This window comes from Apodemus sylvaticus, chromosome 1 (genome assembly GCF_947179515.1).
Source record: "Apodemus sylvaticus chromosome 1, mApoSyl1.1, whole genome shotgun sequence".
NCBI lineage: Eukaryota > Metazoa > Chordata > Mammalia > Rodentia > Muridae > Apodemus > Apodemus sylvaticus.
Genome location: NC_067472.1, coordinates 199,460,702 through 199,479,213, shown reverse-complemented (window position 1 = coordinate 199,479,213; position 18,512 = coordinate 199,460,702). Strand labels below are relative to the sequence as shown.

Here is an 18,512-nt window from a genome sequence, read left to right as displayed (position 1 = left end):
CCCCGCCCTCGCTCGTCTCCGCCTCCAACCCCGCCCGCCGAAGTCTGCGCGCGAAATCTGTCTGGCGCGAATTTGGGGCTTTCGGGTTTGCGTTTCTGAGCGAGCGAGTCTGGCGTCCGGCAAAGTGATTGAGAGAGGCAAGTGCGGCTGTGGGCCCGTGGTCGGGGCTGGGGTCGGCGAGCGTGCGGAGCGCTTGTCGCCAGTGAACTTCGCTGGTTCCGGGTGCGGGCAGCGGAACGGACTTGGGGATGTCCTGGCGGCAGGTCGAGGGCGCGGGCTGTCGAGGGCAGCAAGGGGCCGCGTGCTGGGAGAGCCACTGGCTGGCCAAGGCCGCAGCAGGCTGGAAGTTTCGGCGTCTGCGGAGGACTGGTGGAGGCCGGGAAGGGCGTGACTAGGGAGAAAGGCTGGTGCTGGGCGTGGCCCTAGGAATTAGGGGCGGCCTGGGGCTGGAAGGTTTAAGGGTGCGGCGTTTTACCTGCACGCCTGCTGTCAATCAGTGTACTGTGCTGTGGACGCTGGTAAGGAAAGCAGGTGACGTCATTGGTAAGCTAGAGGTCCCGTCTGAAGACCAGGGAAGCTTGGCGTGATGGGTGTCAGGAGCCGGGGGGAGGTGAGCTTGGCTGCCCGAGGGGGCACGGATGGGATAAGACGAGAGAGCTGCAAGTGAGGCCTGGAAACACTCAGGGGAGGGCCAGGGCTTGTTGCCTAGTGTGTGTGGAGTTGAGGCAGAGAAACGTGAGCCCGGAGAACAGAGGGAAGTTGTCAGGGTGAGGACGGACCATTGGAAAGGGAAGGTGGCATTTGGCGTTTGGCAGCCAGGGAGGGCTTGAGATATAGCTTAGTGATAGAGTGTTTGCCTAGCGGCAACAGACCCTGCCTGGATTCTATGTTCAGTAATATAAAGGGGTAGGGGGCAGATAACGAAACTCTCAAAGAATAAATATGTGGAAAAAAGCCCCTACATGTCCTCAGTGAGATATTCATATTATATGGAAAGCAGTCACCATTAAGATAAATTTCCCATTTAATGATTTGGAAATTTTATGCCTTAATAATAATTTATTTTAAATCTTACTTTTTAAAAAAGATTTATTTATTAAATGAAGGGAGTACACTGTTGCTCCCTTCAGACCTACCAGAAGAGAGCATTGAATCCCATTGCAGATGCTTGTGAGCCACCATGTGTTTGCTGGGAAATGAACTCAGGATCTCTGGAGAGCAGTCAGTGCTCTTAACCTCTGAGCCACCTCTCTAGCCTCTGGTTTAATAATAAATCTTAACCAAGTTCCATATTGGTTTTTAAAATTGGGTGTTTTTCTTGAAGAAAAAAATGCATGTTTCTGATTGTAAAGCTGTGTGTGTGTGTGTGTGTGTGTGTGTGTGTGTGTATGCATACGTTCACGTGCATGCGTGTTTGAACACACCAGGAATTGTGTATGTCATGTATTTGGTAATGCACATAAATGTATGGGAATCCAGGCCCGTGTGTGCAAATACCACTCTCTGCATTACCTTATTGTCTTCAAATAGGGTCTCTCATTCACTCTGAAGTTCAATCATTGCTCTGGCTAGTTTGACCGATTGACCAGTGAGCTTCTGGGATCTGCCTTTATCCACCTGTATCTGTCCCATAATGCTGGGTTTACAGGCATGTACAACCATGTCTGACATAATTTTTTTTTTTTTCTTTTTTACATGGGTGCTGGGGATTCAAACTCATGTTCTCTTTTTTTACAGCAAACACTCTTACCCACTGAGCCATCTCTGCAATGCCTGGTTACACTTGTTCTTTATTTTCTTAAGAAGAGTGTGCTCCCCTTTCCCCCAGGTCTTAGTGTCTGCACAGCCAGTATCCTTAGCTGGTCTTTGGATTTCTTTTTCAGGTACAACTGATGGGGAAAAAAGAGCAAGAGAGGAAAGGAGAGACTTCTGCTGCCAACATGCAGAGAAGTATTATGTAAGGCCCCTGCTGTGCTCAAGGCACTTTGTGTTGTGTTGTTGTGTATGTCATGTATTTGGTAATGCACATAAATGTATGGAAAAATGCGAACTAGCATTCACCCCAGGGCACTGATAACACAAGCCAAAGAAATGATTCCACCCAAATTTAGCTTAGTAAAACAGTGAGTTCTATGGTGTTACTTATAGGAAAGCTGATGGGTGGTAGTGACTCTTGAAAGCTGCATCCCTGGAGCTGTCTGCTTAGCCTATAGGCAGCTCCACAGAAGAGTCCCCTCACCCTCAGCAATTACCAGACTACTTATGTAAACCCTGGGGAGGGGCTAGCGGGTCTTAGAGTTCAGTCATCTGGAAAATTGGAAATGGGAGGGGAGAAAGGTAATGATGCAAATCATTAATTAATTTTTAGTTGCAGGGTATGGATCCCTAATGCAGTAGTTTTCAGTTCTCAGTTTTGCCCCTTGGGAACATGTGGCAATTACTGGAGACATTTTTGTTTCTGACAGTTTAAGGGTTCTGCAAACTGCTTTTGATATCTAGTGGGCAGAAGTTAGACATGCACTAAACCTCCCTCAGTGCACAGGGCAGCCTTAGTGCTAGTTCAGAATCTGTGCACCAATGGGATGTTTCATGTTTAGGAGCATGAAAGAGGAAGGCACTTGGTTTCCATAGTTGCAGGCTTAGTTATATCCATCCACCAAAATGGTGTCATGGTCTATTTCTCTGTGGTCAGCTTTGTCACCTTTGATGTTACTCTCAGTCTGGCCCTCCCAGGGTGCCTCTCTCCTTTATATTTTCTATTTTTTTCTCTCATATATTACGTCCTGACTAATATTCTCTTCCCTTTGCTCCTTCCAGCCCCGTCTCCCAATTCACTCCTCTTCCATTTCCTTTCAAAAACAGGGCCAGCCTCCCAGGGTTATTAGCTAAATTGGCATAACAAGTTACAGTAAATCTAGGCACAAACCCTCATATCAAGGCTGGATAAAGTAAATCACTAGGAGGAAAAGGTCCTAAGAACAGACAAAAGAGAGTTACCCCCTTCTGCTTTTAGGAGTCCCACAAGAATACCAAGCTACACAACCACAACCTATATACAGAGGACCTAGCTTAGACCCATACAGAGTCTGTGATTGCAGCTGCAGTCTCTGTGAGCCCCTATGATCTCTGCTTGGTTGATTCTGTGGGCCGTGTTCTCCTGGTGTCATTTACCATTATGACTCCTGTGATTTTCTCCTCCTCTTCTGTGGCTGGAGATGGTGTCTGGAGCTGCAGATGTGGTCCAGGTGTGCAGAGCATCAGTGCTATTAATGACTCACCTCCTTGTGCTCCCCCAGGTCTTTTTTTCAACCCACAAAAGAAGGTAAAGCAAAGAAGTCGGAGAAGGAGACACCCAGCAGCATCAGAGAGAAGGAACCTCCTCCAAAGTATGTAAGGGACTGGGATAGCATATGCCTTTAACAAAGTGTGTAAGGGACGGGGATAGCATATGCCTTTAACAAAGTGTGTAAGGGACGGGGATAGCATATGCCTTTAACAAAGTGTGTAAGGGACGGGGATAGCATATGCCTTTAACAAAGTATGTAAGGGACGGGGATAGCATATGCCTTTAACAAAGTGTGTAAGGGACGGGGATAGCATATGCCTTTAACAAAGTGTGTAAGGGACGGGGATAGCATATGCCTTTAACAAAGTGTGTAAGGGACTGGGATAGCATATGCCTTTAACAAAGTGTGCAAGGGACGGGGATAGCATATGCTTTTAACAAAGTGTGCAAGGGACGGGGATAGCATATGCTTTTAACAGTCAAGATTCTTTTGTCTGCATGTGTTAAAAACCTACTTCAGATGTATCAGGCTTCAAAATGATACTTAATTTAGATTGTTGACAGCCAACAGAATTCTTGTCAAGGATCTGTTTGCACATGCTCTGAGTTCATTGTAGACCAGACTCTCCATTGGGTAGTGATGTTGGCCACATTTTGCTTCATACATTCTCAGGAAGGTGCTGGGTGGCCTTGTTTGGGTAACATGTTCACCCTTGGGCCAGAGTATGAATGTGAATACATTTGGTTCATAATCTCCAAATTGAGATGTTGAGCAGGAAACTTCACTTCCTTTGTCCCAGCTTCCTCAGGAGTAAAAAGGTACCTAATATCCGATAGGTTTTCTGTATAAGGTCAGTGAGTAAACAGATGTGCCTTTTTGTTTTTATTTTTTCAAGACAGGGTTTCTTTGGGTCGCCTGGCTATCCTACAACTCAATCTGTAGACAAGGCTGGTCTCAAATTCACAGAGATCCACTTGCCTTTTCCTCTCCATGTGGTGATTAAGGGTCTGTACCACGCCTGCCCGGCCAGATGTGCAATTTGTAAGACTACATACTGTAGGAAGGTGAAGCTATAAATGTTGAAGTAGGTCACTGTGTCATATACATTGCTCTGTGCAAATGCATAAGATTGTTTCTTTTCTGTGATTTACTTAGGTCATACTGTGTATGTTATATGTTGTTATTTATCAGCTTGCTTTTGTTAACATTTTAGCATAGAGGATTTTTTTTTTCCTGTTAAGAAACACAGGAGCTCAGTTCTTTTACTTTCTATGTTGTATTCCCTTCTGTGGCTATCCTAAATAAATTATTTAGCATTTCCTTTCTGGAGAATATTTAGGCCGTTTCCTTTTTGCTTTTACTTTTCCAATTTGCTTTTACTTTTAATTACATGTATAATTATGTGTGTAGGTATTTTTTATTTGTCTGACATTGATCTCTATATGAGGAATTATACATGGTAATTGTAAAAACATTAGCTCAGATAACTAAGAAGAAATTTGACCTTGGGGCTGGAGAGATGGTATAGTAGTTAAGAATACAGATTGCTCTTTCAGAGGACAACAGTTTGCTTCTCAGCACCCATATCAGGTAGTGCACAGTTACCTGTAACTCCAGTTCCAGGGTATCTGATACTTCTGGCTTCTTGGAATACCTATGCCCATTTGCACTTAAGCACACATAGACACGCACACATAATAATAATAATAATAATAATAATAATAATAATAATAATAATAATAAATCTAGGGACTTCAGAGATGGCTCAGCAGTTAAGAGCATTTGCTTCTCTTCCAGAGGACCTGGGTTCAGTTTCCAAGTATTTGGGTGGTGGTCACAACCACCTGTAACTCCAGTTCCAGGGGATCTGAGGCTGCCTTCTGGCTTCTGCAGGCACTAGGCATTCATGTGGTACATAGATATACATGTGAGCAAAGCACCCATACACATGAAAATAAATGGATTTATGGTTTTTAATCTAAGATTTCTTGAACTCTTTCCATTAATCCTTCCCAGAGGAAGCACTGTGACCAGTTTGGAGTGCTCTATCAAACACATTTATTGACACATTAGATACTTAATATACCTGATGAATGGGTAATGGTCTATCATACTAGAGCACAGGGCCTGCCTGATACTGAGAGCTCCAGTGACTGGCACAATGCCTGACGTGTAATCCATACTCATTCACAAACACCTTTAGCTTACTTTTAAATAACAAAAGTGACACTATTGTATATGTAAATTTCTTGTGTATGTTGTATATTCATGATATTGTACATATACATTTACTCAGAAAACAGCTGTTGGGTATTTTCTATGTGCCAGCCACAGCTCAGGATACTGAGTTTGAGGTGAGCCAAGTGGGTGGCCATTCCTCTACTTTCCCAAGGGCTTGTAGGACTGTGTCTGTGGTGCTGAGCATGAACCTGCTTCCCTCTTTGTAAGAAGTTGTATAGGATGAGTGCCTGTGATCAGGAAGTAAGGAGTTGCTGATACTCATGACGGCCTCTGCTCAGAGACCATGAGCTTTCTGAGGACACTCAGCACTTCAGAGACTGCCACCAGGAAGCATTACACTGTACCTGTTTCCTCATAATTGGAGCTGCCATCAAGGAGACAGTGACTTAGACTAGGTGCCCCTTTCCTCATGTAAGACTTGAGGCTATTATGCTGTTGCCTGATGATGTCTCCTGCTGAAACTTTTGTGGCTAAGAGACAAGGTCTTCAAATGGATATTAGCGTCAAGCCCGTCCCTGTAAGAAATCATGACATGTCCTTGCAGGATGCCTCAGGCATGGGTTACAGAAAGAAGGGAGGAAAGGGTACTTAAGTACACATAATGAGGTCAAGTATGGTGGCACACATCATAATCCCAGAGCTGGTGAGGTGGCACAGGAGGGTCAGAAGTTCAAAGGCAGTCTCTGCTACTTGCTGGTTGAGGCCAGACCTAGTACATGAGACCATCTCAAAAGGGAACAATAAAGTGAATGCCATGGAGGCACCTAGAAGACGCCTGCTCGTGAAATGCAAGGGACCGCAGAGTCCTGTGGGTGATTTCCGTGTGCTGTCTGCCGCGTGTTCCTCCATCTCCCTCTTGACTTCCAGGGTGGCGCTGAAGGAGAGGAGTCGAGTGGTGCCTGAGAACGACTCTCCAGTGAAGAGGCTAGGAAGGAAGGTAGCCCAGGTCCTGAGCAGTGAAGGGGAGGATGAAGATGAAGACCCTGGCATCACCAAAGGCCAAGTGGGTTCCGACAGCCTACTGGTTTCTTTCCTGAATTTAACTTTTGTGTGTACGTGTGTATATCCTTGCTGGGCACATGGAGGTCAGAGGACAACTTTGTGGTATTCTCTCCTTCCTTTTTCACATGAGTTTTAGGAGCTGAACTGAGTCTCTAGGCTTGTGCAACAAGCACCTTTACCCACTGAGTCATCTTGCTGACCTCAAGCCTGCCAATTTCCTACTCACCCATGCAGCTGAGTACAGTAGCTGTACAGGAAGATTCTGCGGACATTGTTCAGGAGACTGGCAATCTCTGCTGCTGTTCTTTGAAGCAGGAGGGTTGGGTATAAGGTTCTAGCCTATCTTCTCTGGAAGGTGGGGCTCATTTGGCCTCTTGACATTATACCTCAAGTACCTCATGGAGGAGCATACCCTTGGTGCTGGCTATTTCAGTTATCCTGTAGTTATGTACAGGTCAGGTACCTGGAGTGGATTATCGTAGTCTGTGGGCAGGGCTTTTGTTTTTGGAGGCCTCTAGGGGAAGACTACTTTCATGTCTTTTTTTCTAGAAGCCTGTTTCTCCATTCGTTGAGACACGCTTATGTTTGCTTTCGGTGCTCTCTGGTCACATTTCCCTGTGACTCTTTACTTAATATTTTTTATATCTTGTGTGCATGTCTGTGTTTGTGTGACATGCAAGTACATGCCATGTGTGTGGCAAGTGTCACAGGATAATGTGCAAGAACTAGTCCTCTCCTTGGATCTTGGAACTCACTACAAGGGAGGCTGAAAATACAGTCCTTAGTCTCATGACCACACTAGTTATAAAGGAGGCAGAGAGATAGAGTCCTTAGGCCCATGATTGTATTAACTTCAGGGGAAGTTGTTAGGTCTTTAGTAAGGCCACCTATGTAAAAGTGTAAAAGGAAGATTCTGTTACTTTGAGAAGCAGAATTAATATTGGTTTTCATAATGGAGTGATTCTGGGACACTAAAAGTTATGAGGGTGGGTCTAATGATACCTAGGTGAGAGACGGTGGCCTGGTTGGGGATGGGCCTGAGGAACCAGAAACGATGTTAGACATGAGAGGCTGAGTTCATTCTGCTCTGAAGCATGTGGTAGCTGTGACTGCATACATCTTTATTCTGGAACTGATCTTCCTATCTCCTTTCAGAAGGAGTCTGTGTCAGACTCCGAAGAGAGCTCTCCTCCCAGCCCTGACACATGTCCTGAGAACAGTACTTTCTTCAACCGTAGCCCTTCCATGGATATCTCCCCATCAGGATTCCCAAAGCGTCGAACTGGTAAGGATAGGCCAGTTCCACTCCATCCACACTACCCATGTGATCATCCTTCCAGTGGCTCTGATGGTAGAACCGTGGTGGTGAGCAGGGTTAAGTCCCTGAGCTGTGTGACCTGTGGCAAACAGCTTCATCTTTGCAGAGATGTGGTTGTTTTGCTTGTGGAACAGGTGGACTGAAGTACAGTGTCAATTGCCCAGAAGTGCTAAGATTAAAAGCTGATTCATGTAAAGTACACGGGCCTGACTTGGTATGTGTGGGAAATTGTGATTGTCATGGGGAGTGATAGTTGCTGCACAAGGCTCTGAGTAGGAACACAAGAATGCAAGTATGGAGCCTTCTGGAAGAGCAGGTAACTAAGCTGAGCCCTGAAAGGCAAAGGGAGCGAGGTTGGGTAGGAGAGAGGAAGAGAATTCCAGAGAGTGTGAGTGAGTTAGGAATATCTGGGTCACTTAAGTTTGGAGTTCTGTCACAGGGACCACAGAATTCAGGGGACACTGAATGAAGAGACTAGAGAACATTCTAGAGAATCAACCTGAGACAGGAGACCTAAATGGAACTAGAAGGATTGGTATGGGGAAGGGCCAGGTGAGGGCCATATGTGACCTGAGGACTGAGCCTGCTCTGATGGTTTGCAGTGTGGTGGCTTGAGATGGGTACTTGTAAAGTTTCAGTGTGTTAATTAGTGGACATTGGGAAGCCGGTGCTTCCTAATGCTGTAAGATCGGAGATACTCATTCAGTTCAGCCAGTGCAGTCTGCAGACATGAAATTGAAAACCCTAAACTGTGCAACATCCCTGGACCCAAGCAGTACATACAGGGTGCTCCATGAGAGCACGTCTCAGCAAGGAAGTCTTCAGTATCCCACGAGCAACTTGGGTGTGGGAATCTGCTTGTTTATAGAATGCTGTCTGTTTTTAAAACTCTTAAACACAATGTGTGAATTGACAGGTATATACATACAGCATGTGAGATTTTGAAAACTTAGTGTATATTTTATTTTTTTCTCCCCCTTTTCATACTTTGACAAAATGCCTTCCAGAAGCATATAAAAGATAGAGTTTATTCTGGTTCACGGTTTGGCAGTGCAGTCCATAATCATTGGGAAAGCATGACAGCAGATTCCTGTCAGAAAGCAGAAGCAGATAACACTGGTGCGCAGCTCACTTTCTCCTCGTGTGTGTGTGTGTGTGTGTGTGTGTGTGTGTGTATACACACACACACACACACACATATATATATGTCATATACCTAGTTCCGAACCCCTGGTATGGTGCCACCCAAATTCAGGGTGAACTTCCACAGTTCAAACTAAACAGAACCGTCCTCACAGACACAGAGGTGTATCTCCTAGGAATTCCAGATTTAGTCAATTTCCAATGAATATGAACACTCAGCATTAAAAAAAAGACTGCTCGAAATTTAGAATTGAAATTGTGTTCAGATCATGGTGTGTAGCTGGAATTAGGTTCTCCATTTTGACTTTTTTTTCTCTCCTTTCAACGCTCAAGTTTATTATCACATATGCAGCTTTCTGAATGCTTCCGTGAGGCAGAGCTGTCCACAGGGATCTCTGGGAGCTCAGCTGCCAGTTGTCCATGCTGCCTAGGGAAGGTTCAGAGAAGGCAAGTGGAGACTTTCCCAGATGTGTGTCACATGTGCAGAGACTTAGAGGTAGGAAAAACAGGACACGTGGGACTTCTGACACTATGGTGTCTCTAGAGAATGCAGTGATTTGAAGAGGCAGCTGGAGGATAGCATGTGGCAAGAGCTAGAGAGGAATGTAGTCTGGATCCCCAGGGTTCTCAGGCCCCAGGCCCAGGTACCGAGGACATCCCCGTATCATTTACTGCAGCTTGTTTCCTTTCTCAAAATGCAAGAAAGGGAAGGGCAGACAGACAGAATAAATAACTTGCCCAAGTTCCTAGACTCGGGGCTGGAAAGATGAGGTACACATGGGGTAGTGGCTTTGGGAGGTCAGAAGAGGAAGGATCCAGAACCTTCTAGGTCTCCTCTTTGAGCAGGCAGTGTGTCTGATCACAGGGGCAGGCACAGACACACTGGTGGTCAGCTACAGTACTCCCTTTACCTTTGCAGCACGGAAGCAGCTCCCCAAACGGAAAATCCAAGACACCCTTGAGGAGCAGAATGAGGACAAAGACAAAGCAACTGCTAAGAAAAGGAAGAAAGAAGAAGAAGGTGAGGGGGCAGGATGAGAGGAGCATGTTTGTGTGCATGTGTTTTCAAGAGACACAGAACGGGGACCTACAAGGGTAGGGGAGGTATGTGCAGTACAAGATGTTTACACTTCCAAATCTGATATCCAAACCTTTAAATCAACATTTTAGATTTGGGACCAGACATGGTTGCCTGTGCTTACAATAATAGCATCCAGGAAGCTGGGGCAGGAGGATCACTGCAGTTTGAGGTCAGCCTGGTCTACATAGCAAGGCTATTTTCAATAAATAGTAAAATGAATAAATTTTCCAGACCCCAATACACAGGAGCACATTGCGAAAGCTTTTTGAAACATTTTTGTCTTAATTCATTATTATTTATAAATGATTTCAATTTTATCTTGTTTTATTTAATGGAAATTGTTTTTCATTGGAGGTGAGTTCATCCAAGGATGTACTTTGAGGCAACTGGAAACTAGCTTTAAGCTTAGCTAGCGTTTCCTGTGGTGTCCAGGAGGTGCTGCTGTGTTCCCGCGGAGACTGTAGACCGTCATACTGTTGAGAGGGTTCCCTTTATTTTGGGGGTACAGGGAAATAGCCACAGAGACAAATCTATTGATCATGGGGGCTGTGTGTGATTTCATCAGCTGCAGTTGTTGACCCGGCCAGGATCTTGTTCATGTGATAAGAATAAAAATCTCCATGTGGCTCAGTTTCCCATGATAGTTTTGAATTATTTAGTGGAGGCTTGATTTCCTATTGGCTGTTAGTAGTCAATTAAAAAAATTCTCTGTAAGTTGGAGATTTTAGCAATTCTGAGCATCTCCTAGTAAAAGGAGTATCTTTGTTCTAATGCAGATTTCCCCCAGGTTAGTGTTTGTAATTTTATCATTACCCTGGTGGTATGACTTTTTAGTACATTTGTAAAAATATACAGGATAGGCAGGTGCTCCACTGCTGAGTTGCATGTCTGTATCTTGTTTTTACCCAAACTAAAAATGGAATTTACTCTGTGGTCCAGGCAGACTTCGGACTTGTGACCTTTCTGCTTCAGACTGTACTGTGTGGGAGTGCCTTTAGGCCTCACTTTCATTTAACTTTTTTGTCTCTCATGAGGAACAGAGACCCCAACAGAAAGCCTCACAGAGGCTGAAGAGGTAAAACAGAAGGAAGAAAAGGAGGGGGACCTGCCCCTAGTACCCCCTGAGCCCACAAAGTCCCATGGTGAGTTGCTTATTACCCTGGCTTCATGAACCTGCTTGGGGCATCCACTTGTCTGTGGAAAGTGGTTCACTGAAAAAGGCACAGACTTCCCAACTTGGGTTCAGTGTGAACTCCAAGATAATCAGGTTTGCTTTTACAATTGGGTTTATTGCTTATTAAACATGCATGTGGGAAGAGAGGAAAGAACCCTTAAATAAAATGCTTTTAGACATCATAGGTTTCAAATACAACAAAATGAGTGGGTGTTTATTAAGTGCAATATCTAAGCTTAGTTACACGATTCAGAAGAGGGAGTGTTCTTGTAGCTTCTGTTCCTTGGTGTCCTTGAGACCCCTATGTTGTAGGTCACGTTTGTAAGGACACTTTTAGGCATATACATATATCTATTTTCTATAAGAAAAATGGTACTGTTTGTTTGAATCATGCTAAGATTTAGAATATACACACATACACATACACACACACACACACACACACATATATATATATATATATACACATACACACACATTTTATAAATTTTATATATATATATATATATATATATATGTGTGTGTGTGTGTAAGATATATATTTTAATGTTGGTGGTGGAACCCAGGACCTGATATATGCTGGCAGGTGTTTAATTCTGAGCTGTACCTCAGTCTTCTCACTAGAGGAAGAGGCAGGTACTCTGTTACTGAGCTATGGTCCCAGCCCCCTCACTGGTGGATTCTTTTATTTTTTTTTTTTAAAGAATTATTTATTTATATTATGTCTATGTCACTGTCTTCAGACACACTAGACGAGAGCATCAGATCCCATTACAGATGATTATGAGCCACCATGTGGTTGCTGGGAATTGAACTTAGGACCTCTGGAAGAGGAGTCAGTTCTCTAATTGCTGAGCCAATTTTTCAACTCTTATTTAGGGATTCTAGACAGGTGCTCTACCACGGAGTCACACCCCAGTTCTGTTTTGTTTACTTTGTTTGTCTGAGACATGATCTTACTAGGAGGTGTAGGGTTGCTTTGTAGTTTTGTTATTCCCCTGCCTCAGTTTCCCTGAGATGGTATTTCATGCTGATGGCCACCTAATTGGGTGATGAGGTTTCTTTTCACTACCATTCCTAAGTTTGCCATTTTTGCTTCAGTATCATCTGTGCTTTCATTAGCACTAAGGAGTGAACATTAGGCCAGAGAGGGCCTGCATTACCTAGCGGATGGAGAAAGGTCAGAATTGCTCAATTTTCCACTCATAGGGTACAATGGCGTTGGGATCTTAACATTTAGAGGTAGAAACTATTTATAGTGAGTGGTAATTTTATGGAAAGTTTCTGCCCTATTCTATACTGTTTTGCTCCAGAATAAATGACACAGAGACATCAGATTTTATGATCAAGCTGCTGGCGCTGTGCTAGGCAGGTTCTGAGCTAGTCTAACCTGATTAGTCTACTAATAACCAGAGAGACTGCCTGTTACTTGCCAATTGCGTCTTGCTATTTCCATGTGTATCCTCAGGGTGAGCTTTCCTTGGCTATGTGCTGTGGTCCATCTTCATCTTCCACCCTGCCCCATGGCAGCTGTCTTCTGCTCTCCCTTTTCCTTCTCTCCCTCGTGGTCCCTACCTGAGATCACCTCACTCTATCCAAATCCTGTCTTCCTCTCTCTAGTGCCCAGTTACATGCTCTAGCTTTTTATTTAACCATCAGGGATTTTTTGGGGAACATTCTTCACAAGACATTGGTCAATACAATGCCCATGTCCAGACTGCAACCTGATCTTGGGGTATAGAACTAAGCATCAGAACACACAGTTTAGAAGACCAGCCCCAACAGCTGTTTGTATCACTCTACCCTTTCTGATTTCAGAGTCAATAACCCTGACAGAGACAGAGAACACTCCAGTATGTAAGGCAGGTGTGAAGCAGAAGCCTCAGGAAGAGGAACAGAGCAAACCTGCCAGAGGTGCCAAGACACTGAGCAGTTTCTTCAGTGAGCGCCTTTTTCATCTTTATCCATCTGGGCTGTGTAGGCAGCGGATTGTGGGACTCTGTTTAGGCAGTGCTGGCTGAACAAAGCACGGGAGTTGGGCCTATGAAGATTAGGGACCCTCTACTTCCTATTTTCCCTTGCAGCACCCCGAAAACCAGCAGTGAAAACTGAAGTCAAACAAGAAGAGTCAGGCACTCTAAGAAAGGAAGAGACCAAGGGGTGAGTCAGTGCCCAGGTCTGAGAAACATCTCCTAGCACATTCTCTTCTCCGAGTCCATGACTCAGCCCTAGCTTGGGTTTTCTCCTCTTGTAGGGCTTGGTCATTGGCCAGTGTTTTAGACACTTTGGACCCTGTTGCAAAGCCTTAGGATACAGGCAGAGTAAGAACTGTTTAGGGAGTTTGCATACCCACTGGTTGGCGTTTTGTCTGACCTCTAACTTCCAGTATGACTCCCCCAAAGGGCAAAGGGCATACAGCAAGGTAACCATGGTAGTAATTCTTGCCTCTCACCCCCTACTCACCTTCCTAGACTGGTTCTGCATTGTTCCCAGGACAAAATCTTAAAGCCTCTTTGCCCTCTGGTACCACCCAGCACTCTATCCTTAGTTCTAAGTACACTGATTCCATCATACTGAACTTACCAGGTTGTGTTCATGCTATCGAAGCAGCAGACATCTACATTGGAATCTTCTGAGGGCCTCTCTGTCAGCAGTGAGGAAATAGGAATGTGTTAACCTTTAGCTTTGTAAGCCAGGCCCAACACATAGTAGAAACATTTCTTAGACCCAGAGTTACCCAATTTCAACTTCTCTTTGCCTCTTTAGAATCCTGGATCCAACAAATTATAATCCTTCCAAGAACAACTACCATCCCATTGAAGATGCCTGTTGGAAACATGGCCAGAAGTAAGGAGTTAGCCTTCCCATACTGTTTTAGGTTCTATCCCTGTGACTATGGGAGACTGTCATTTTGGCCTCTGTTGGAAGAGCTGTCATCTCTCTCCCATCTCTGTTTTGGACACAGAGTTATGTATGGGAAGGGATAGTGGATAGTTGCCTCTGCATGTGTTCCCCAGGAGGATGTGAAGAGGCAGGCTGTATATAGACTGTTACGGCCTATTCAAATGCTTATCATATCTCTTTTCCTTTCTCAGGGTCCCTTTTCTTGCTGTGGCCCGGACATTTGAGAAGATTGAGGAGGTTTCTGCTAGGTAATTAGTTACTCAGGCACAGGGGCAGGTTCTTTGGCGCTGTTCTCAGCATGGCATTGTGTGCTGCTTCCTGCCCTTCAGTCAGTCCTCACCTCTTCTCATAATGGTCGTTGTCCATTCACAAAAATGGCTGACATATTTTTGAGGCTGAGACTGAGAAGACCCTCAGCTTCTCATTTCTTAATTTTTTTTTTTTTTTGGCTTTTGAGACAAGGTCTTTCTATTCTATGAAACCCTGGCTGGCCTGGAGCTCACTGTGTTGACCAGGCTGGCCTTGAACTCAGGAGATATACCTCCTCTGCCCCTGAGTGCTGCTATTAAAGATGTGGACTCCTCTGCCTGGCTGCCTGGCTACAGCATAGTTTTTGATGGCATAGTCTCTTGGTCTAAGTGGATCCTGCCTGTGCTCAAAGGCTGCATGCAGCTGAGATAGCTACGAATGTAGTTGAACACAGATGTCTTAATGGTGTGAGAACTCTCTGTTGTTGATTGTAATTTGATTGTGCCGTTCTGGAGCTTTTCAGATGACCTCCCCCGTCACTGTCAAAGGTTGAATGTGCTTGTGTGAGACACAGGGTCACCCAGGTCTGCAGGGTTAGGAAACAGATACTAGGAACTACAGGGGATGTGTCACACAGCGACTTTAGTCTTGTTTCTACATCTCAAGTGGATAGAAGTCTAGTCTTGGTTACCGTGAGCATGACCTTGCTTGGTGAGCTTCTCCTGCAGAGCGTTCCCTCCCAGTGATGGCTGTGTCAGCGTCAGTTGTACAGGCTGGCACCTTTGCTCCTCTCCTCTCCTCTCACAACTCTGTCCTTTCCTGGCCCCCCATACCTGGGGCTTTCTTATAGACGTATAATGGGGTATTCTTCATTTGGCCTTAGTCTTGTTTTCAGTTCTCCATGTTGGTTTAAGCTTTCCTGACATAAATTTCTTCATTTTAATACATCTTTCGGCTGCCCTCAATGCTTTGTCCTTAGAAATGTTTCCTTGGGAATGTTTAAGAACTTCCCATGGGCTGTAACCCCAGGACATGGAAGGACCTTGAGTAGCAGGATATCTAGCAGCAGGTGAGTGAGGCAGCCAAGGGCACAGTTAGCTTTGCTTTGCTTCCTGGTGGTGTGCCTGTGGCAGGTGGCTTGGTCTCCCTTCTCAAGCTTCGGTTCCCCCATGAGTAAAGGGAAGAATGGAATATCTCTGTCTTTTATGAAGATTGAGTTTATCTACATAACGTAGGGGAGACTGCTTTTGGAGAATCTCTTATGTTCTCTACCTGGAGGAAACTTCAGGATGGCTGTTCTGTTCTGACCCACAATATCTTATTCTGGTTTAGGGCTATGGTCAGAACCAAGATGGTCATCTTGAATCCAGAACTGTTAGTGGCAGGGATTCCCACGTTCATTTGCATCATGACACTTGCCCTTTTCTGTCTTGGTTTCTTGTCTAGATTCTCACCTATGGTGTTTAGCTGGCCTATCCCCTCCATCTGTTTGTGTTCTTTGTCACTTTGCTACTGATGAAGGTTGCAGTGATTCTCAGTTTGGATTTGTAGCCCATTTCCTCAGAATTAGTTTCAGACAATGTCTTTTCACTGCGTATGATGTCACTGGTCTGGTACTCCATCACCCACTTGGCCTCAAGGCTGAGTGCCTGGCTGCCTCCCTGTGCAGCCTCCCTCTTGCCAACCTTGTGGAGACTTCCTGCTCCTTTCCTAACCTTCACCTGCTCTTTCACTTCTGCTGTCCTAGGACAGCAGAAACAGATTGCCACTAGATGAATTAAAACAATAGAAAGTTATTTCCGCAGTGCAGGAAGCCTGAAATCTATAGCTAAGATGGTGGTAACAGTTTGGTTGTTGGCAGGCAGGTTAACTCCTCTTGAGGCTTAGAGAGGGAATTTGACTCAAGTTCTTCCAGCTTCTTCGACCCCAGCCAGCCTTGGCATTTCCAGGCTTATGTGCATCACCGTGGCCTTTTCTGAAAGGCCATTTAGGGCTCACCGTTATCTAGCATGCTTTTCTTTCCATCCCTAATCAAACCTACAAAGTCTGCTTCTAGATACGTCACATTCTGCAGCTGAGCAGACATGGGTCTGTCTGTACATCCCAACATCCAGCAGTTGATCTTTTTTTTCTGCATCAGCCATCCATTCCTGTGGTCTTTGCACAGGGGTGATGAGATGATTCTGTGTTTCTCTTTTCCCTCCTGCCTTTCTAAAAGAATTGTTCTTTAGGCTTATTCTAAGAAAAACAACCTTTCTTTATTTCCTTTATTTTATTTTTTTGAGACAGGTCTCATGGAGCTCATGTCAGCCCTGAGCTGCTCTTTCTGCTTCCACTCTTGAGTACTAGGAGTGCATGTGGGCCTCCACACCCCAGTGCACATGCGGCGTAGGTGCTCTGTCAGCTGAGCTATGTCCCAGATCACATGGCTCTTCCATCAGCCCATGTCAGTTGGGCAAACAGCATTTATAGGAAGCGTGGCCATCATTCTCAGTGGCTTGAGTGTCCTCGAGTGGAGAACCTTGGCCTGACCCTCAGCCTGATAGATTTTAGTTTCCTGACCTCGGGCAAGTCTTTCCGTGCCTGTTTTCCTGTTTTGTCAATTGTAAAGTGGGCATAATAATAATGCCACCTGTCTCAGAGTGGACATGAACCCATCAGTTAAATAATAATAATAATAATAATAATAATAATAATAATGCCACCTGTCTCAGAGTGGACATGAACCCATCAGTTAAATGGTGGAAGGGTTTAAAGCCAATGCCTTCTTGAGGAAGTGTCTGTGTATGGCTGCTGTTCTCTGTCAGTGATTGTGTCATCTTCATTGTCATTTTTTCACAGTCATCTTTCCACAAGAAACTGTCATTGTTCCTTTGGCTCTTTATTCTTCTCCTTTCTCTATTTTTCCTTCTCATTCCCTGGGACGCCACACCCCACTGACCTTGGCGTAGGTGGACGCACCCTGGCCACACCCCACTGACCTTGGCCACACCCCACTGACCTTGGCGTAGGTGGACGCACCCTGGCCCTTTCTTCCAGGCTCAAGATGGTGGAGACACTAAGCAACCTGCTGCGATCCGTGGTGGCCCTGTCCCCTCCGGACTTGCTCCCTGTTCTCTACCTCAGCCTCAGCCGCCTTGGGCCACCTCAGCAGGGACTAGAGCTGGGTGTTGGTGATGGTGTCCTCCTCAAGGCAGTTGCCCAGGCCACAGGTAGGAGGGGTCCACTTGAACTTTAGAAAAGTTAGGACTGGGGGATAAAGGTAGAGGGAGAGGCAGTAGAAGAGTACTTGACAAGGCCAGAGTTTCAGGGTCTGGGCAGACAGGGTGGGAGGCACAGCCTGTGCTGGGATAGGAGCTGTGGGGTGGAGAGGAAGGGTGGTGAAAGCCATCGAGTTGTCTTTACTGCTTGCTTGTCCATCTTGCCAGCCTCTTGCTCCTGCCTCAAGTATGCCAGATTAGGATTGTGCTTTCAAACATGAGCAAGGTCAAGGCAGAACAATAGAAAGACAATAAAGGAGGGGGTGGCAACTGTTAGAGACCAGCTAAGGATCAAACAGGCAGCCCTCTCTACCTCCACTGACCCCATCCCATCCCACTCCATGGGTTTAGTTGCATCTACACATAACTGCCAGTCTGGGTGTGCTCACCCAGCTGCTTGTTTTTCTCAGACTGACTGTTGCTTAGACTTCTTACACTGACATCATTGGAGCCGGCATTTACTAGTTGTATCAAGGAAGCAATCTGTAGACAAGGGAAGCCCCACCCTCCCACCCCCTAAGTCCAGATGACCAGTGAAGAGACACAGGTTGCTGCAGTGTCCTCTTCTACTTTCTTCCCCACTGCCTCCTCTCTCAAGGTCGTCAGCTGGAGTCCATCCGGGCTGAGGTAGCTGAGAAGGGGGATGTGGGGCTGGTGGCTGAGAACAGCCGCAGCACTCAGAGACTCATGCTGCCTCCACCTCCACTCACCGTTTCTGGAGTCTTTACCAAATTCTGTGACATTGCCCGGCTCACTGGCAGTGCTGTAAGTAGAGCAGGGTGCCTTATCCCAACACCCAGATGTCCCGAGACCCAAAACAAAGCCTGTGGTGGGGACTGTGTACCTTAGTGTT

General features: G+C 45.5%; 1 protein-coding gene across 4 annotated transcripts in view; it reads left to right on the top strand.

Annotated features, from left to right (window-relative positions):
- The first annotated feature begins 39 nt into the window (after positions 1–39).
- The window catches only part of Lig1 (DNA ligase 1), a 45,742-nt gene continuing 27,269 nt past the window's right edge, over positions 40–18,512 (top strand). For 2 of the 4 annotated variants that reach the window (XM_052170838.1, XM_052170855.1), the window contains exons 1-13: positions 40–137; positions 1,884–1,957; positions 3,297–3,386; positions 6,396–6,531; positions 7,689–7,815; positions 9,911–10,012; positions 11,113–11,214; positions 13,065–13,187; positions 13,331–13,406; positions 14,013–14,093; positions 14,342–14,398; positions 17,439–17,611; positions 18,258–18,424. In XM_052170838.1, coding sequence (XP_052026798.1) covers positions 1,893–1,957; positions 3,297–3,386; positions 6,396–6,531; positions 7,689–7,815; positions 9,911–10,012; positions 11,113–11,214; positions 13,065–13,187; positions 13,331–13,406; positions 14,013–14,093; positions 14,342–14,398; positions 17,439–17,611; positions 18,258–18,424 — 1,299 coding nt within the window. In that variant the 5' untranslated portion in view covers positions 40–137; positions 1,884–1,892. Of the gene's footprint in view, positions 138–1,883; positions 1,958–3,296; positions 3,387–6,395; positions 6,532–7,685; positions 7,816–9,910; positions 10,013–11,112; positions 11,215–13,064; positions 13,188–13,330; positions 13,407–14,012; positions 14,094–14,341; positions 14,399–17,438; positions 17,612–18,257; positions 18,425–18,512 lie in introns of all 4 variants that reach the window. The other 2 variants (XM_052170830.1, XM_052170846.1) reach the window with 1 other exon arrangement.